The sequence below is a fragment of the Perognathus longimembris genome, chromosome 12, assembly GCF_023159225.1.
Source record: "Perognathus longimembris pacificus isolate PPM17 chromosome 12, ASM2315922v1, whole genome shotgun sequence".
Lineage (NCBI taxonomy): Eukaryota > Metazoa > Chordata > Mammalia > Rodentia > Heteromyidae > Perognathus > Perognathus longimembris.
In genome coordinates, this window is record NC_063172.1 from 1,107,274 (window position 1) to 1,127,937 (window position 20,664).

The 20,664-nt window shown below is 64.6% G+C and overlaps 1 protein-coding gene across 1 annotated transcript; it reads right to left on the reverse strand.

Moving 5' to 3' along the window:
* Window positions 1-19,049: 19,049 nt before the first annotated feature.
* On the reverse strand, window positions 19,050-20,178 carry Ly6h (lymphocyte antigen 6 family member H). The gene is made up of 3 exons (XM_048358947.1): window positions 20,055-20,178; window positions 19,556-19,675; window positions 19,050-19,339 (listed from the first exon to the last, which is right to left on the reverse strand). The coding sequence occupies exons 1-3, from the start codon at window positions 20,119-20,121 to the stop codon at window positions 19,104-19,106; spliced, it is 423 nt and encodes a 140-aa protein (XP_048214904.1). The 5' UTR covers window positions 20,122-20,178; the 3' UTR covers window positions 19,050-19,103.
* Between the last annotated feature and the right edge of the window lie 486 nt (window positions 20,179-20,664).

Consider the following 20,664-nt stretch of genomic DNA (forward strand, 5'->3'; position numbering starts at 1 on the left):
GAAGAAGGCAGGCGCCGGTCCCTCGTGCTCCACCTTCAGATTCGAGGGAGGATCTGGGCCGAGAGGGGAGGCGGGGCCCCGTCTCGTTAGGGCAGTCCCCAGAGGCTGGGGACAGGGTCCCACTCGTGGCCAGATCTCAGTCGGTCCCGAGCCCACCCCAGGTGACCGATGGCAGCCACCCCCTCCCCCCCCAGGCTGCCTGCCGCCCCGCTCCTCCGCCGCTCTCCCCCTCCTCTGAGCCCCTCCTCCCCTCCCAGGGAGGCTGCTTCCCCCCTGCCCAACCGCCCTCGAGGACCACGTTCGGGGGAAGCGGCAGGGCGCCTTCACAGGTGTGGGGGGGTCACGGTCAGCCCCGAGCAGGGCACCCCGGCACGGTGAGGGCCCCCCGCGGGGCGGCCCGGGCCTCCACGGCTGGCTTTAATCCTGGGTGGACCGAGCAGCATAGGTGGCCTGGTGGTCGCCTGGTAACCAGGGACCCTGCCAGCCTCCCTGCCGCTCCGAGACTCACCTGCCCGTGTCTTCTGTCACTTCCCCAGGACGGCTTGCCCGCTCTTCCCGGCTCCGGACGGGCTGCAGACAGTGGCGGGCACCGAGGTGCGGACACTCACAGCAGGGCCCAGGCTGGTTTGCCTGCTGTGCTTCGGGAGGGGGGGGGCTTTAGTGCCTCCAGGGCATGGAAGTGAACGTTACTCATGCTGGATCTGTGCTACCCACCCATTCTCCGGCCTCCGTAATCACGTGCCTTTGTGTGTTCTAATAGTATAACTCCCAGAGCAGTGTGAACACCGGCACGGACGCTGACCGGGTCACGGCTGGCTGTGGTGTTCCCCACCCCGCACCTCTGCCTTCCCTCCCGAAGCAAATCACACGCGCAGCTCGAGCGGACCGCTCGCCACAAGACAGAGCAGAGAGAAGAAATCGATCACAAAGTAAGGAGAGGGGATGGATGAGCTGACGCACTGATGAGATAGACTAGAGAGAGAGGACAAAGGGAGATACGCAGATGAGTGGCAAGGCTGTGTCTGTGTCTGACAGTCAGGAGGCTGAGGCAGGAGGATTAGACGTGAACCCAAGTTAGAGGCCAGCCTGGGAGACAGCAAGGTGTCTCCAAAGCCATACTGCTCACAAAATATTTAAGAAGTAGAGGCTGGGCACCGGAGGCTCACACCTGTCATCCTAGCTACTCAGGAGGCTGAGATCAGAGGATCACTGTTCAAAGCCAGCCCGGGCAGCAAAAGCCTGTGAGTCTCTTATCTCCAATGAACCACCAAAAAGCTAGAAGTGGAGATGGGGCTCAAGCAGTAAAGTGCTAGCTCTGAACATGAAAAAACACAACACAACAAAACAAAAGTTCAAGGAGAGTCTAGGCCCTGAGTTCAAGCCCCAGGACCACCAGCACCTTCCCCACCCCCCAAAAAAGTAGGGAGTAGTATCAGAGAAAAAGATGGCTGGGGGGAGTTCAGTTAAGGTATACTGCCATGTGACTGCACACATCTATGGAGATGCCATCGTGAAAGTCTTGTACAACTAACGTATGCTCGTAAAAATCTCCCTAAAGATAATACTTGTAAGGTTCAGTTCACCAGAAAGGAAACCCGCCACATGGTTCAGGCAGAAAGGAGTTCATTGAGGGGAGAGCACACTGCCGGCCTGTGCACACCAGATGGAGGTGCGGGTAGACAGAGGGGAAGAAGAGAGAAAGAAAGAGAACAAGAGAGCGAGGACTCGTGTCCAGCCAGGTTATATAGGGAGAGGTGGGAGGCAGGACCTCGGCGGGTGAGGAAGTGACCTCGGCGGGTGAGGACGTGACCTCGCGGGTGAGGAAGTGACCTCAGAGGATGAGGAAGTGACCTCGCGGTTCAGGAAGTGACCTCAGAGCCTGGGGTCCTTTGCTGACTCACAGTCTGGTGATTGACAATCAGGTGGTTACTGGTTTCCTCACTGCCTGAGGAAGGCGTGTCCAGGGCGGTGCAGGAAGTGACCTCGTGGGTGAGGAAGTGACCTCGCGGGTGAGGAAGTGACCTCGCGGGTGAGGAAGTGACCTCGCGGGTGAGGAAGTGACCTCAGAGGGTGAGGAAGTGACCTCGCGGGTGAGGAAGTGACCTCAGCGGGTGAGGAAGTGACCTCACGGGTGAGGAAGTGACCTCAGCGGGTGAGGAAGTGACCTCGCGGGTGAGGAAGTGACCTCGCGGGGGAGGAAGTGACCTCGCGGGGGAGGAAGTGACCTCACGGGTGAGGAAGTGACCTGGCGGGTGAGGAAGTGACCTGGCGGGTGAGGAAGTGACCTCAGCGGGTGAGGAAGTGACCTCACGGGTGAAGAAGTGACCTCAGCGGGTGAGGAAGTGACCTCGCGGGGGAGGAAGTGACCTCAGCGGGTGAGGAAGTGACCTCACGGGTGAGGAAGTGACCTCGCGGGGGAGGAAGTGACCTCGCGGGTGAGGAAGTGACCTCAGCGGGTGAGGAAGTGACCTGGCGGGTGAGGAAGTGACCTGGCGGGTGAGGAAGTGACCTCAGAGGGTGAGGAAGTGACCTCAGAGCCTGGGGAGCCTCTCTCTGCCTGAGGAAGGCGTGTCCAGGGCGGTGCAGGAAGTGACCTCGCGGGTGAGGAAGTGACCTCGCGGGGGAGGAAGTGACCTCGCGGGGGAGGAAGTGACCTTGCGGGTGAGGAAGTGACCTGGCGGGTGAGGAAGTGACCTCGCGGGTGAGGAAGTGACCTCAGCGCGTGGGGTCCTTTGCTGACAATCAGGTGGTTACTGGTTTTAGGAAGCAAGAAGCAGGCAGAGAGGCTGTTGTCCCAGGCAGACCTAACAATACTAATAAAGACAACCCTAATGACAAAACAAAATAACTGTGTTTAGTCTAAAGCTTTATTTTCCCCCTGAGCTTAGGCGTGGTGACTTCGGCGTGCGTTGCAGCTTTAGGCATGTTGGGGGGACGCTGCCCTCAGGGTCGCATTGCTGGCAGCCGTCCGTTTGCTGTGTGCGCCGCCGCTTGCTCCCCGCCGCGCGATGACATCAGCTCCTCCTCCATTCTTCTGCAGGTGGCCCTGTGGCTGCCTCCGTGTTCCTTGGGAAGGGTGCGGCTCCCGGTGGCCCGGGGTGACCCGCCGCGGGGGTCCCGGGAGACGGGAGCACCCCGCTCCCGGGCACACCGTCTGCTCCCCCGCACAGTTCATCTGTAACCCGGAACGTCCACGCGCCGCTGGCAGAGCTCGTGTCCAGCACGTGGCCTTGGCAGCCGCGGCCGTGTGTGCATCGTGGAGGTGCATGGCCACGGCGGCGGCGGCACAGGCGTGTGCAACGAGGCCTCCTGCCACACGCCTGTGCTGTGAACCACCTGAGTGTGTCTTCTGCCACGTCTACTGGATTGCTCGTTTTCTTTCTCCTGACTCTAGATATCACCGGCCTAGACTGGACACGAGTCCCTGGTAGCTATGTTTGTGGCCCGTCTCTTTTCCTGGGCTCTCATCTATGCTTGTGCTGTTTCTGTGCTGTTTTTCCGATGCGGGGCAAGACAATGGGTTGGAAACACTGACCATTTTTTACTCCATAAACGAGAAGGCTCTGGCCACACCAAACAGACTAGATTCTGAAGAGAAAAGAGAGGGAGAGAACCAGGAACTACGAAGGAGGGGGAGGGAAAACAGAAAAGCTCAGAGAAACCAAGTCAGCAGAAGAAGAGCAGCCGGGAGCACGAGCCTGCCCCTCCCCCCCCCCCCGGCTCCCGAGGAGGAGCTGGTGGGAGAGGACACCATCCCAGGGCCGGCGGGCCACAGAGCGGCGAGACAGGCCTTCTGGGGCGGGGGACTGGCACTGGTGAGGAAAGGCCCTGTCACCTCATCGTCAGAGGGCAGTGGAAGATTTCCTGCGTCCTGTACATACATGCGTCACACACAACCACGCATGGGCATCCCTCTGTCCGTGGCGGGTGCCGATGTGTGTCTGCACATACGTGTACTCTCCTACTGCCCCCTCCACTTATCTTCCCTTCTGCCAACAATTAAAACTGCGCTCTTGCTCATGTTTTCTTCTACCTCTATTTCCCCCATCCTAAACTCCTTCCACATTACCTACCTTGTTGGCTGGTAAATAGATTGCCCAAATATCATTTGGTTTTGTTTCAGGGGTGTGAGTGTGTGTATGAGAGAGTGTGTGTGTGTGTTCAATTTTCTTCATTTCTCTTTCTCTCTCCAGCAACACAACATTATCTACATCTTTTCTACTTATCTTACTCCATGTTCTGATTAACCTCTTCTACTAAGCTTAGATCTTACCCCTAGCTTCCCTAGCTAACCTCATCCCCAACATTACTCGTTATTGACACACTTGCTTTTTTCCCATGGCCTTCCTGGCCAGCTAAGATCTTTTTAGATCACAGAGATGGATATTTCCTTTGGCATTTGTCCAAAGGGACTGGGGCAGTAATGGTAAGGGGTCTCGGGCGGGGATGGCCACCAGGCGCTGTGGCCACATCTCCTCACCCTGAGAGCAGAGACGTCTGCTGTCTCATCACCCGGATGGAAGTGGAGCTCGACCGCCAAGCCCTACTGCTGGAATCCAGTACTGTGCCCGTACCCATGGCCCGCCACCACCATCTTAAGGAGTCACTGAGACATCAGAAACCAAGAGGACACAGGAGGTTGAAATCTGGAACTAAAACGAGGCCCAGATGTATAAGTCCCACTAAATTCATGAACAAACAGGGCAACAAATCTTCTTCAGAGCCAATGATGCCACATTAAAAATGTGATAGTGAAAAGGAAAAAATTTCAAGCAATAACTTTGTAAATAGCAAGAATGACCAATAAGACTAAAGAGCTGAATGAATAGTAAAATAAAGATGACAAATGCAGGATAGGACAGGGGAAATCAATAAAGATACTGAAATCATAAGAAAAAATGTCAAATTGAAATCCTAAATATGAAGATCTCAAGAGCTTGGACTAAACGCAACTGAAAGCCTAGCCAACAGAAGGGAACAAATGGAAAGTATGGTGGCAGGGATTGACGATAAAGCTGAGAAATTAGATTCATCAATCAAATACATTGACCAAAAAAAAAAAAAATCAAAAGACCAAACATACAAACAATGAGTATAGAAGGAGGTGAAGAAGTACAAACCAAAGCCATCAAGCACCTCCTCGGTAAATGATAGCAGACGACATCTCCACCTTTGAGAAGGAGGTGTCCTCGGGTGGAGGAGGCTCACAGAGCCAAATGGGTGAGATCAGAGAAGAAAATCTCCTAGCTATAGTAGAGTCAAAACACTAAATCTACAGAACAAAGAAAGAATATTAAAAGCTTCAAGGTAAAGCAACAAGACACCTGCAACAGCGAGGACATTAGAATAAGAGCCGATTCCTCAACACAAACTCCAAATGCAAGGAGGGCAAGGAAGGAAGAATGCAACGCTCTGAACGGTGGTTGTAAACCTAGCCTGGCATGCGCAGTGAGGCTACCCTTTGTGATTGAAGGAGAAATGAAACCTCCCGAGACAAACAAAGGCCAACCCAGAAACAAGCGGGAAAGGAGCTGTTTAAAGAACTCCTACCCACAGAGGAGAAAGATGAGCAAAGACAGGAAAGCACTGGAAGGAATAAGCTACTAGACCAGCGGGGCAGCAAAGGAGGAATGGGTAAGAAGCAAACATCGTGTAAACAACCATAGCATGAACTGTGTCGCACCCCTCCGCACCAACACAAACAGTAACAGTCTCAGCTCACCAGTCAAAAGAGGTAGAACAGCAAGCGTGATTTTTAAAAACATACCTGATGGTTTGTTGTCTACAAAAACACATCTCCCTGGCAAAGACAAAAAGAGGTTTAGGCTTAAAGGATAGAAGATTTTTTTTTCAAGTTAATGGACCTCCAAGTACTGATATAGTCCTTATATCAGACCAGACAGATTTTAAGCTAAAATTAGTCATAAGGGATAAAGAAAGTTACTTCATATGAATAAAGGGAAAAATCCTTCAAGAGGACATAATAACCATTGGCATCTATGCACTTAAGGTTAGTGTGCCCAGGCTCATGAAACAAATGCTTCTGGACTTAGAAGCGCTGAGAGACCCCGTACAAAAATAGTAGGAGTCTTCAATATCTCCTCTCACATCCAGACCACTCAAACAAGAAATTAACAGAAACACCAGAACTAAATGGCGTGATAGTCCCAAATGACTTAACCAGTATCTACAGGGCATTTCACTTAGCAACCCCACCATACACAGTCTTCTCTGAAGCCCATTAGAAGCCCCTCAAAACTCAATCGTATTAGAGGACATAAAGCAATTCTTAGCAAGTGTGGGAAAAGTAAAGTAATTCCCTATATTCTATCAGACCGCGATGGAGTAAAAGAACTCAACAGAAAAAAAACAATACAGAAAATATTCCAACAAATGAAAACTGAGCCACACATTAGCGAATGGGTGATTGACGAAATAGAGGGCTTTTTCTAGATCCTAAAGAAGATAAAAACACAACCAACCAGAACCTTTCAAATACAGCAAAGGAGCTGAAGAAGAAATACAAATGGCCAATAAACACATGAAGAAATGTTCAACCTCCTATTTCGTAAAAGAAATGTCAGTCAGAGCTACACTAATACTCCAGCTCACTCAAGTGAGACTGGCAATCACCAATAAAATGAGCAACAACAAATACATGCGAGGATGCAGGAATAAAGGACCTTCACACTGCGTTGGCATTGCTGCAAACCAGTGCGTTCATCGTGGGAATCTGTGAACTGGTTCCTCAAAAGGCTGAAATGGATTGACCTGACAACTCTGACCCATGCATCTTGGGCAATACACAGCAGACGCCCGCATACTCATTTATTACAACGTTGTTCACCACAGCTGAACTGTGGGATCAGCGAAGTTGTGGAACAGCCAGTAAATGGATAAAGAAAATATGCTGCCTGTTATTTTCATGGAGTATTACTAACCCATAAAGAAAAACGAAGTTCTATCACTTTCAGTGAAGTAGAGGGAGCTGGATTTTGCCATGTTCATCATTAGGGTTGAGCCAAGCGCAACCAGATGACACATTTTCACTCATTTGTAGAAACCAAGCTCAAACACACACACACACACACACACACACACACACACACACACACACCACATTCATACACATACACACACAATGCACACACATATTCTTCACCTGGATAACCCTTTTGTTCCCAATATTGGGGAAGCTCTCTGCTATAGTCTATTGAATAGGTTCTCAGTACCTTTAGTTTGTATCTCTTCTTCTTCTAAACCCATGATTTGCAAGTCTGGCCATGTGTTTCACACACAAGTGAACACACACGTGAACACACACATTTGTATACACACAGAACTTATTGCAACTATGGGTCTGTGTGAGGGGGCCAGAGAGAGAAGAAGAAAGGAAGAGAATGACAGGGAACTCATAATCCTGAAGTTCGTTGTGCCTGCGTGGAGATGACAGAAGGACCAGGGGGCGGAGGGCACGGGGGAGGAGTGAGCGGGGTTTGCTTTGACTAAGTTATAATGTATGCACACGCAAAACACAGGAGAAACCCTTCGAGATGATAGAACAACGAGACAAAAAATAGTCTCTCTAGAGGGGTGGGCAGGCGTCACTGGAGTGGGGAGGGTGCATGGAGGGTGGGCAGGCGTCACTGGAGTGGGGAGGGTGGGTGGAGGGTGGGCAGGTGTCACTGGAGTGGGGAGGGTGGGCAGGCGTCACTGGAGTGGGGAGGTGGGTGGAGGGTGGGCAGGCGTCACTGGAGTGGGGAGGTGGGTGGAGGGTGGGCAGGCGTCAGTGGAGAGGGGAGGTGGGTGGGGGTGGGCAGGCGTCAGGGCAGTGGGGAGGTGGGTGGAGGGTGGGCAGGCGTCACTGGAGTGGGGAGGGTGGGTGGAGGGTGGGCAGGTGTCACTGGAGTGGGGAGGGTGGGTGGAGGGTGGGCAGGCGTCAGTGGAGTGGGGAGGTGGGTGGAGAGTGGGCAGGCGTCACTGGAGTGGGGAGGGTGCATGGAGGGTGGGCAGGCGTCAGTGGAGTGGGGAGGTGGGTGGAGGGTGGGCAGGCGTCAGTGGAGTGGGGAGGGTGGGTGGAGGGTGGGCAGGCGTCCGTGGAGTGGGGAGGTGGGTGGAGGGTGGGCAGGCGTCAGTGGAGTGGGGAGGTGGGTGGAGGGTGGGCAGGCATCACTGGAGTGGGGAGGGTGGGCAGGCATCACTGGAGGGGGGGGTGGAGGGTGGGCAGGTGTCAGTGGAGAGGGGAGGGTGGATGGAGGGTGGGCAGGCATCACTGGAGTGGGGAGGGTGCATGGAGGGTGGGCAGGCGTCACTGGAGTGGGGAGGGTGGGTGGAGGGTGGGCAGGCGTCAGTGGAGTGGGGAGGTGGGTGGAGGGTGGGCAGGCGTCAGTGGAGTGGGGAGGGTGGGTGGGGGTGGGCAGGCGTCAGGGCAGTGGGGAGGTGGGTGGAGGGTGGGCAGGGGTCACTGGAGTGGGGAGGTGGGTGGAGGGTGGGCAGGCGTCAGTGGAGTGGGGAGGTGGGTGGAGGGTGGGCAGGGGTCACTGGAGTGGGGAGGTGGGTGGAGGGTGGGCAGGCGTCAGTGGAGTGGGGAGGGTGGGCAGGCGTCAGTGGAGTGGGGAGGGTGGGTGGAGGGTGGGCAGGCGTCAGTGGAGTGGGGAGGGTGGGTGGAGGGTGGGCAGGCGTCAGTGGAGTGGGGAGGTGGGGGGAGGGTGGGCAGGCGTCCGTGGAGTGGGGAGGGTGGGTGGAGGGTGGGCAGGCGTCAGTGGAGTGGGGAGGGTGGGTGGAGGGTGGGCAGGCGTCAGTGGAGTGGGGAGGTGGGGGGAGGGTGGGCAGGCGTCCGTGGAGTGGGGAGGTGGGTGGAGGGTGGGCAGGCGTCAGTGGAGTGGGGAGGTGGGTGGAGGGTGGGCAGGCGTCACTGGAGTGGGGGGGGTCGCTGTCTTGGGAGCCTGTGTGACAAGGCAGCCGTGAAGCTGACGGCTGTTTTCAGAGGAGGGGCAGGAGGGGGTGGGGGGGGCACCGTACGCACGGACGGCAGTGTCACCGTGAGGCCCCTCCCGACACGACTCGCGCGTGATCACGGAAAGCAGCTTGCTGATTTGTAAAAAGGAAAGAAAAACAAACCTCACAAGACTCATGGCGAGCCAAGACGCCAGCTGCACCCCGCGGCCGGGAGCCCCCCTCCCCTGGAGCCCCCCTACCCCGGGAGCCCCCCCTCCCCCGGAGTCCCCCCCTCCCCCGGAGCCTCCCTCCCCCGGAGTCCCCCTCCCCGGGAGCCCCCCTCCCCCGGAGCCCCCCTCCCCCGGAGCCCCCCCTCCCCCGCCGCCCCGACCCCTGTCCCCGGAGCCCTCCCCCGCCGCGGGGGCCGCAGGGCGCGGGCTGGTGACGGGGCGCGGGGCCCGGGAGCCGCTGGCCCACGGCCGTGTCCCGTGGCCGCTGGTGGACGGCTGCTGTGGATTTTGGAGGTGGCGTGGGGATCCGGCGGCCTGGGGTCACCCCTCAGAGCCGGGCGGCTGCCCGTGCCGGGCTCCGGGCCCACCCCACCCTCTCCAGGCCGACCCCCTCCTATTTGAGTGGGTGCCTCAGGGTCCCCCGTCTTTGCTGGGCTGGGCCGGGCTGGGGGGGCTGCCGGGTCGCCCCCTCAGTGAATGGACAGGGTAGGAATGAATGGAGGGGACAGTGAGTCGGGGCTCTGAGCTGAGGGGCCGGCAGGGGCGGGGCGCGGTAGGGGAGAGCACCCCCTCAGCCCCTCCCGGGCACCTGGCCCCGGCTGGACCCCAGGCCCGAGCCCTCGTGGGGTGGGCGGCGGGGTCGGGCGGCCCCCGGGGCCCCGGCCGGGAAGGGGCGTTGAACACTAGGAAAATAATTCAGTCTTTCTCTGGTGCCTGTCTCCCAGACTCCCGTCCCCGTCACCATGGTGACCGGTTTCAGATGGCCTGTTTTCCCAGGAGCCCCCCAAGGCCTGCAGCGCCCGCCGCCTCCCGCCTCCGCCTCTAGGGGCCTCCAGGGCTGAGCCCTGGGCGCACACCCCTCCCCGGGGCGGGGTTCTGTGGCGGCGCAGGCCTGGGGCCGCCTCTTCCTGGGCCCTGAACCAGCCGACGCCTCCCTGGGGGAGCTCGGAGCTCTGCGGTCGGGGGCCAGGCCCCCCCCCCCGCCTCCCCCGGGCTCCCCTGGCCCAGGACCAGGCGACGGGCAGGAGCTGGGCCTCCGGAGCGGGCTCGCCCGGCCTGGACGCCCCGCGGCTGCCGTTCCAGGCAGTCCAAGCACGCTTCGTTCCTGAGCACCCGGGGAGCCGCTCGCCTGCAGGCCCCGCACGCACGCACGCACGCACGCACGCACGCACGCACGCCTGCTGGGCACCTGCGCGCCGTCCCCCATCCCCCCACCACCGGCCTCTGTGTACATGCAAGCACACGCGCACACACACGCACGCACACGCACACAATCACTAGAGCAGCGACTCCTGCCCTGCCCACTGCTCTGTCCCGGGGACCCAGAGTCTAGCACTGGACTCCCAAAAAGTGGTAAAAATCCACTCGTGTAGGGCGGTGGCCTGCTCCTCCCGTCTCCCGTGACAGAGCCCCCGCTTGTACGGAGTGTGGGAGGTGCAGAGTCCGGCAGCAGGTGCTCTTAATTCTCTCCATCACTTTCCAACCCCCCTGCCTGGACCAGCATTCTCCCACTGGGTCTACACCCTGTGGGCTCTGAGTCTACACTGGGTGGACAGTGTGGGGTGTACACTGGGTGGACGGTGTGGGGTCTATACTGGGTGGATGGCATGGGGTCTACACTGGGTGGACAGCGTGGGGTCTACACTGGGTGGGCACTGGGTCTACACTGGGTGGACAGCATGGGGTCTACATTGGGTGGGCACTGGGTCTACACTGGGTGGGCACTGGGTCTACACTGGGTGGACAGCATGGGGTCTACATTGGGTGGGCACTGGGTCTACACTGGGTGGGCACTGGGTCTACACTGGGTGGACGGCGTGGGGTCTACACTGGGTGGGCGCTGGGTCTACACTGGGTGGGCACTGGGTCTACACTGGGTGGACAGCGTGGGGTCTACACTGGGTGGACAGCATGGGTTCTACATTGGGTGGGCGCTGGGTCTACACTGGGTGGACGGCGTGGGGTCTACACTGGGTGGGCGCTGGGTCTACACTGGGTGGACAGCGTGGGGTCTACACTGGGTGGGCGCTGGGTCTACACTGGGTGGACAGCGTGGGGTCTACACTGGGTGGGGTCTGGGTCTACACTAGGTGGGCGGCGTGGGGTCTACACTGGGTGGGCGCTGGGTCTACACTGGGTGGACAGCGTGGGGTCTACACTGGGTGGGCGCTGGGTCTACACTGGGTGGACGGCGTGGGGTCTACACTGGGTGGGCGCTGGGTCTACACTGGGTGGGCGCTGGGTCTACACTGGGTGGAGTGCACTTGGACCCACACAGCGGGAGGAGGAACTTGGAGCCCTCCATCGCCGGGGCCGTGGAAATGGGGTGTCTGAGTCAATTCCGTGCTCCCCTCCGTCCTGGGTGACGCTGCACGGGGGGCACCCACAGGCCTGCACCCGGGTGGCCACGGCCGTCCCCAGGGTCCCCCGCCACCACACGGCAGCGGCCGCCCCTTGTCCCGATGTGGCCTCCGAGGCCGTCCCCCCCCCGGGCCTCACGGGGGCTGTGGAGTCCCGGGCCGAGGTGGCTGCCGCTGCCACACAGTCACCGTGCGCGGAGGGCCGCCTCGCCCGCGTGCCTGGGGGGGGGGTGGCCCGGTCCGCGTGGGATCCCGGGGCTCCCCCCTCCGTCCCCACACGCCTGGGAGGCCAGGGCACAGCGGGGGCCTCAGGTCCGGAGCCCCGCTAGCCCTCCTGCCCGTCCAGGGCTCCCCCAGCACACGGTGCGTGGCGTGGAGCCCCGGTGGACGGGACACCCCCACAGGAGTCACCCACGGCCTCCGCACCAGAGGGGGTCAGACAGGCCCAGGAGAATGCGGGGGTCCTGCTCACCCCAGAAAACGAACTCTGAGCAGTAAGCGCATCAGGGAGTGGGCGGGAGGCGGCGAGGTCAAGCGGGAGGCGGGGAGTGACTGAGGACACGCGGGAGGCGGGGAGGACGGTGAGGAGTGACTGAGGACACGCGGGAGGCGGGGAGGACGGTGAAGAGTGACTGAGGACACCCGGGAGGCGGGGAGGACGGTGAGGAGTCGGTGAGGACACGCGGGAGGCGGGGAGGACGGTGAGGAGTGACTGAGGACACGCGGGAGGCGGGGAGGACGGTGAGGAGTCAGTGAGGACACCCGGGAGGCGGGGAGGACGGTGAGGAGTCAGTGAGGACACCCGGGAGGCGGGGAGGATGGTGAGGAGTCGGTGAGGACACGCGGGAGGCGGGGAGGACGGTGAGGAGTCAGTGAGGACACCCGGGAGGCGGGGAGGACGGTGAGGTGTCAGTGAGGACACCCGGGAGGCGGGGAGGACGGTGAGGAGTCAGTGAGGACACGCGGGAGGCGGGGAGGACGGTGAGGAGTAACTGAGGACACGCGGGAGGCGGGGAGGACGGTGAGGAGTCGGTGAGGACACGCGGGAGGCGGGGAGGACGGTGAGGAGTGACTGAGGTCACGCGGGAGGCGGGGAGGACGGTGAGGAGTGACTGAGGACACGCGGGAGGCGGGGAGGACGGTGAGGAGTCGGTGAGGACACGCGGGAGGCGGGGAGGACGGTGAGGAGTCGGTGGGGACACGCGGGAGGCAGGGAGGACGGTGAGGAGTCGGTGAGGACACGCGGGAGGCGGGGAGGACGGTGAGGAGTCGGTGAGGACACGCGGGAGGCGGGGAGGACGGTGAGGAGTGACTGAGGACACGCGGGAGGCGGGGAGGACGGTGAGGAGTGACTGGGGACAGGCGGGAGGCGGGGAGGACGGTGAGGAGTGACTGAGGACACACGGGAGGCGGGGAGGACGGTGAGGAGTCAGTGAGGACATGCGGGAGGCGGGGAGGAGGGTGAGGAGTCAGTGAGGACACGCGGGAGGCGGGGAGGACGGTGAGGAGTGACTGAGGACACGCGGGAGGCGGGGAGGACGGTGAGGAGTCGGTGAGGACACGCGGGAGGCGGGGAGGACGGTGAGGAGTCGGTGAGGACACGCGGGAGGCGGGGAGGACGGTGAGGAGTCAGTGAGGACACCCGGGAGGCGGGGAGGACGGTGAGGAGTGACTGAGGACACGCGGGAGGCGGGGAGGACGGTGAGGAGTGACTGAGGACACGCGGGAGGTGGGGAGGACGGTGAGGAGTGACTGAGGACACGCGGGAGGCGGGGAGGACGGTGAGGAGTCAGTGGGGACACGCGGGAGGCGGGGAGGACGGTGAGGAGTCAGTGAGGACACGCGGGAGGCGGGGAGGACGGTGAGGAGTCGGTGAGGACACGCGGGAGGCGGGGAGGACGGTGAGGAGTCGGTGAGGACACGCGGGAGGCGGGGAGGACGGTGAGGAGTGACTGAGGACACGCGGGAGGCGGGGAGGACGGTGAGGAGTGACTGGGGACACGCGGGAGGCGGGGAGGACGGTGAGGAGTGACTGGGGACACGCGGGAGGCGGGGAGGACGGTGAGGAGTGACTGGGGACACGCGGGAGGCGGGGAGGACGGTGAGGAGTGACTGGGGACACGCGGGAGGCGGGGAGGACGGTGAGGAGTGACTGGGGACACGCGGGAGGCGGGGAGGACGGTGAGGAGTGACTGGGGACACGCGGGAGGCGGGGAGGGCGGTGAGGAGTGACTGGGGACACGCGGGAGGCGGGGAGGACGGTGAGGAGTCAGTGTGGTCACGCGGGAGGCGGGGAGGACGGTGAGGAGTGACTGGGGACACGCGGGAGGCGGGGAGGACGGTGAGGAGTGACTGGGGACACGCGGGAGGCGGGGAGGACGGTGAGGAGTGACTGGGGACACGCGGGAGGCGGGGAGGACGGTGAGGAGTGACTGAGGACACGCGGGAGGCGGGGAGGACGGTGAGGAGTCGGTGAGGACACGCGGGAGGCGGGGAGGACGGTGAGGAGTCGGTGAGGACACGCGGGAGGCGGGGAGGACGGTGAGGAGTCAGTGAGGACACCCGGGAGGCGGGGAGGACGGTGAGGAGTGACTGAGGACACGCGGGAGGCGGGGAGGACGGTGAGGAGTGACTGAGGACACGCGGGAGGTGGGGAGGACGGTGAGGAGTGACTGAGGACACGCGGGAGGCGGGGAGGACGGTGAGGAGTCAGTGGGGACACGCGGGAGGCGGGGAGGACGGTGAGGAGTCAGTGAGGACACGCGGGAGGCGGGGAGGACGGTGAGGAGTCGGTGAGGACACGCGGGAGGCGGGGAGGACGGTGAGGAGTCGGTGAGGACACGCGGGAGGCGGGGAGGACGGTGAGGAGTGACTGAGGACACGCGGGAGGCGGGGAGGACGGTGAGGAGTGACTGGGGACACGCGGGAGGCGGGGAGGACGGTGAGGAGTGACTGGGGACACGCGGGAGGCGGGGAGGACGGTGAGGAGTGACTGGGGACACGCGGGAGGCGGGGAGGACGGTGAGGAGTGACTGGGGACACGCGGGAGGCGGGGAGGACGGTGAGGAGTGACTGGGGACACGCGGGAGGCGGGGAGGACGGTGAGGAGTGACTGGGGACACGCGGGAGGCGGGGAGGGCGGTGAGGAGTGACTGGGGACACGCGGGAGGCGGGGAGGACGGTGAGGAGTCAGTGTGGTCACGCGGGAGGCGGGGAGGACGGTGAGGAGTGACTGGGGACACGCGGGAGGCGGGGAGGACGGTGAGGAGTGACTGGGGACACGCGGGAGGCGGGGAGGACGGTGAGGAGTGACTGGGGACACGCGGGAGGCGGGGAGGACGGTGAGGAGTGACTGAGGACACGCGGGAGGCGGGGAGGACGGTGAGGAGTCAGTGAGGACACGCGGGAGGCGGGGAGGACGGTGAGGAGTCAGTGAGGACACGCGGGAGGCGGGGAGGACGGTGAGGAGTCAGTGAGGACACCCGGGAGGCGGGGAGGACGGTGAGGAGTCAGTGAGGACACCCGGGAGGCGGGGAGGATGGTGAGGAGTCGGTGAGGACACGCGGGAGGCGGGGAGGACGGTGAGGAGTCAGTGAGGACACCCGGGAGGCGGGGAGGACGGTGAGGTGTCAGTGAGGACACCCGGGAGGCGGGGAGGACGGTGAGGAGTCAGTGAGGACACGCGGGAGGCGGGGAGGACGGTGAGGAGTGACTGAGGACACGCGGGAGGCGGGGAGGACGGTGAGGAGTCGGTGAGGACACGCGGGAGGCGGGGAGGACGGTGAGGAGTGACTGAGGTCACGCGGGAGGCGGGGAGGACGGTGAGGAGTGACTGAGGACACGCGGGAGGCGGGGAGGACGGTGAGGAGTCGGTGAGGACACGCGGGAGGCGGGGAGGACGGTGAGGAGTCGGTGGGGACACGCGGGAGGCAGGGAGGACGGTGAGGAGTCAGTGAGGACACGCGGGAGGCGGGGAGGACGGTGAGGAGTCGGTGAGGACACGCGGGAGGCGGGGAGGACGGTGAGGAGTGACTGGGGACACGCGGGAGGCGGGGAGGACGGTGAGGAGTGACTGGGGACACGCGGGAGGCGGGGAGGACGGTGAGGAGTGACTGGGGACACGCGGGAGGCGGGGAGGACGGTGAGGAGTCGGTGAGGACACGCGGGAGGCGGGGAGGACGGTGAGGAGTGACTGGGGACACGCGGGAGGCGGGGAGGACGGTGAGGAGTCGGTGAGGACACGCGGGAGGCGGGGAGGACGGTGAGGAGTGACTGGGGACACGCGGGAGGCGGGGAGGACGGTGAGGAGTGACTGGGGACACGCGGGAGGCGGGGAGGACGGTGAGGAGTGACTGGGGACACGCGGGAGGCGGGGAGGACGGTGAGGAGTCAGTGGGGTCACGCGGGAGGCGGGGAGGACGGTGAGGAGTGACTGGGGACACGCGGGAGGTGGGGAGGACGGTGAGGAGTCAGTGAGGACACCCGGGAGGCGGGGAGGACGGTGAGGAGTCAGTGAGGACATGCGGGAGGTGGGGAGGACGGTGAGGAGTCAGTGAGGACACGCGGGAGGCGGGGAGGACGGTGAGGAGTCGGTGAGGACATGCGGGAGGTGGGGAGGACGGTGAGGAGTCAGTGAGGACACGCGGGAGGCGGGGAGGACGCTGAGGAGGCCCGGGGTTCTGAGTGAAACTGAGGAAGGAGCCCTCTGGCCGCTAGACGCCCGGTGGTCGGGGGCTGGGTCCCCCTCCCGCCAGGACGGATGTGTGCAGGGCTTGCGGGGCCCCGCGGTCGCTGTGTCCTGACTCGGGCCGTGGGGGGCAGGGCGGCACCCGGGCACCCGGGCGCTCGGGTTATTGAGGCGCCTCTTCCGTCAGCCCAGAGCACTGGCCGCTCCGGAAACGACCCGGAGGAAAGGGCGCCCTGGGAAGCCCGCCCTCCACCCTCCCACCAGAACCCCATCTGTGGAACCCCAGCACACAGCAGACCGGGCACACGGGGGGCCTTCCTGAGCTAGGACGCCCCCACAACAGCTGCGCCCCACCGCATCCGGCCCCTGCCCGCGCTCACGGTGGCGCCAGACAGCCAGGCGAGTCCCGCCACTGAGAGTCAAAGGGGAGGCGGAGGCAGCGCAGGAGCCCGCCAGCGGGGGGGGGGGGGTGGGGGGGCAGCCGTGCCCGTCCGCTGGTCAATGGAAGCCCCGCGGGGCTCGGCCCTCTCCGCCGAGCTGGTCTCCTGGAGCCACGGGGTCATCGGGGCCCCGGGAGAGAGGGAGGCCGAGGGCCGCGGCCGACGGAACCCGGCTGGAGCATCGGTTTCCTCGCGAGATTTCCTCCCTGGCTGGGCTTCAGCCCCGCACGTGGCCGCCTCAGCCCACAGAGGCGCGAGGGACGCGGCCGTCCCTCCGCAGGGGCTGAGAACGGAGACCTGGGGACGGGCCCCGAGCAGCAGCGAGAAAGCTCACCAGAGAGAGCCCAGCCGGCCCTGAACACAAAGGGCAGCCCGGCTACGCAGCAGGCAACCAGAGGGCAGAGATGAGGGGAACCACTGCTCCAGGACAGCCCCCCACCCAACAGCAGGACCCCAGCTTAATCCATCAGCCAGGTGTGGTGACACGCGTCTGTCACCCTCGCTGCGTGGACGGCCTTGGTGGGAGGCTCGTGATCTGAGGCTGGCTCCCAGAAGTCTACCTGGTAATAAACCCATCGAGCACAGGGACTGGGGCATGGCTGCGTGGTCGCTGCGCCCACCCGGCCAGCGTGACACCTTGCGATCACACTTCAGTGCTGCCGGAGGAGGGAAAGCAAGCGTCAGCCTAGGCCCGGTGCTCTGGGAAGAGGGGTCAGGTGCCGCTCCGTACAAAGACCCGGAGCGCTGGCCGCCAGCCCGCCCTGCCCCGCCCCGCCCCGCCCGGCCACTAGAAACTCTCCCAGAGATGAGGATGCAGATGGCACGGGTGCAGGACAGGCGCTGGGCTCTGGACCCTGCCCCCCACTCTCCAAGGAGCCCCTACTTTCGTGTGTGTTTGTTTTCGCCAGTCCTGGGGCTTGGACTCAGGGCCTGAGCGCTGTCCCTGGCTTCTTTTTGCTCAAGGCTAGCACTCTGCCACTTGAGCCACAGCGCCACGTCCGGTTTTTTCTATGTATGTGGTGCTGAGGACTTGAACCCAGGGCTTCAAGTATACGAGGCAAACACTCTACCACTAGGCCACATTCCCGGCCCCACTTAGGTGTTTTTAAATGACTTTCCAGCACACGGGGACCTCCCTGAATGCTGGCTCACCTCCTGGGGGCCCCCGTGTCCCCCCGCCCCGCCCTCCATCCCCCCAGGGGCTTTGCCATTAGGCGTCTGTGCGTCCTCCTGCTGTGCCGGCGGTGGTGCCCGGGCCTCGCAGCCTCGGGCGTCGGCAGGGCCAGCAACACCTTCATGAAGGGCCGGCCGGGCTGACCACGGGGCAAAGCGCAAGTCAAACGGCAGACAGGTGGCTGGGACCAGGTCCCTGGCCACAGGCCCTGCCCGCTCTCCGGGGTCCCCTCTGGGACCGCACCGGCCTCCCGTTGCCGGCGGGTCACCCCAGTGTCAAGTGCAGGCCCTGCGGGAGCCACTTCCCTCCGCGAGCTGCCCAGGCCCAGCGGCGCGCGCCGGCCACGGACCAGGGCACAGAAGCCCTGGACGTCCAGCTCGGGGCGACCCTGGCAGCGCCACGGCCACCCGGACGCACCGGGCAAGGAGGCCCCGGGCAAAGAAGGACGGGGCTCCAGCCGCACAGGGAGGCGGGGCGGCGGCTCCGCTCCGACCCCTCCCACACAGCCCACGAGGCCCCCCCGGCCTCGGTAAGTGGGGGGACCCCGTGTCTGGGCGGCGAGGGCTCCCCACAGCCCGGGGCTGAGAAGGGAGGGCTGGACTGGAGGGGGCTGGGGCTGGCACACGTGTGTCAGAGGGCGGGCGTGTGTGAGTGTCGGGGCGCGTGTGCTCAGCCGGTGACGGGGGCACAGGGGCAGACGTGGGGTGCGGTGCCTGGCCTCACGCGGGGCCCGTGGGTGGCGGGGCGTGGCCGCGTGGAGCCCCGGCTTCTGGTGGTGCACACCCAGGTTCTGGCCTGCCGCCCGGGGGCCTGCCCTGTGACCCCGCCCACCCTCCGTCCCCCCCCCACTGGCTCCAGCCCTTACAGGCCCAAGCAGCCCCCACTCGCCCTGAGACCTCCAGAGGACGGGCCCGGCTCCCCCCACCCCCATGCTGTCATCTCAGCTCCTGGCTCTGCTCCCTGCGGGAACCCCACCCCCAGGCTCAGAGCCGGGCCTCAGGACTCAGAAGTGACTTTATTTCTCTGTAGAATATGCCCTTGGGGCCAGGCCATCGGGCTGCACTCGGCTGGGCCTCCCCTCCCCTCAGGGACGGGGGTCCCAGCCCCCTGCCCTCATCCCCTCCTCCCGGCCAGGCTGGGATCCGAGCGGGTGGTGCGGCCTCCCATCTGCGGATGGCGGAGCCGCGGGCCCCCGCGCCGGCCCCCCCGAGGGCTCCAGCTCCCGCCCGGCCAGGCCGGGCCGCAGGCTCAGCAGCCCCGTGGGAGGAAGGGGCGTCAGGGCCCAGCCCCGAGCACGGCGGGCCCCAGGCTGAGCAGCAGCCCCCCGGCCAGGGCCCAGGGGCTGAGCCCCACGGGCGCCGCGGGATTGCACAAATCCTTCTCGCAGCAGTCCACGTCGACTTTTAAGATCCCGGAGTTAATGAACCTCATGAGATAGTCTGAGAAGAAGTGCCGCTTGATGAAGTCGCAGGAGGTCGCGCACATCTTGTTCACCGAGTGGTCCTTGCGGCCTGGGGGACAGAGCTCGGCTGCGGGCGGGCCCTCCGCGCACCCCCGGGCCCAGGGAGGGGCCGCGGGCGGGGCACGGCGGAGGCCCCCGCCCACCGGAGCTGGGGACCGCGGAAAGGACGGCCGAAGGGCAAGGGAGGGCCGCCCCTGCCCCTGCCCCCCCGCCGCCCCGCCCCCGCCCGCCCCGCGGCCCGCGCGCCCGGCCCGGCGGCCCTCACTGCTGCTGGGGTCGGTGATGCGGACGCTGGCGCACACGGTGTCGGAGGGCGGGCACAGCTTGGGCGTGCAGTGGCTGGAGTTGGTGGTCAGCGTGCAGTCCTGGCACCACAGGCCGTGCGCTGGAAGGGCGAGCGGACGGGCGGCGGATGACCAGCCGGGCCGCGCCTCTCCGCCCACCTGCTGCGGTGGGTGGCCCCGCGCCCCGCGCCCCGCCCCCGAGCTGGGCGGGGCCCCGAGGACGCCATGGAGGCCTGCCGGGCTGCGAGGGCGCGGCGGCGGGATCGGGATCGGGATCGGGGCCCGGGAGGCCGGGGCGCCGCGCAGCATCGGCAGCCTGGGGGAGCGGCGCCGGCCCCGCGGCGCCGGGCAGGAGCGGGGCGGGCGGGCGCGGGGGGCCGCGGGCGGGCGCGGGCTTGGTGAGCCGCCGCCGAGCCCGTGGGAGGCCGCGGCCGCACCGAGCGGACCCCCGGGCCCGGGCCCGCCCTCGGGGCCACTCACCGGGCGCGGGGCACAGCAGCGCGGCCAGCAGCGCCAGGCCGAGGCCCCGGGCGGCCGCCGACAGCATGCTCCGGGCGCGCCGGGGGGCGGCGGGGCGCGGGCTGCGGGCGGGGGTCCTCCGGGAGGCGGGCCTGGCGGGGAGACGCCGCGGTCAGCACCGCCGGCTCCCCGCCCGGCCCCGGCCCCCACCCGCCGCCCCGGCCGCCCCGAGCCCGCCCCGCCCCGCGTCCCGACCTCCACCCTCGCCGCGGCGGGGAGGGGTCCGCGCCCCGCCCGCGAGGCCCCACCCCTCGCCGGCGCCGGGGTGGGGGGCGGGCTCGGGAGGGAGGCCGCGTCCCCGGTTCCTCTCCCCGGGGCCGCCGAGGCCCGGGACCGGGGAGGTGGGAAGGGGCGCCGCGTCCCCCACTCCCACCCCCGGCCGGGGCACCGTCCCCGGCTCCCCCGCGCCCCGGCGCTCACCGCGGGGCGGGGCGCGGGGCGCGGGCCTCGGGGTCGGGGGGCGCACTCACATCCCTGGGGTGTCGGCGCTCGGTGGGGCGGCGGGCGCGGCGCGGGGAGCGGTGCCCTTCGGTCTCCCTGCGGACCGGAGCCCGGGCGCAGCCTCCTCTTT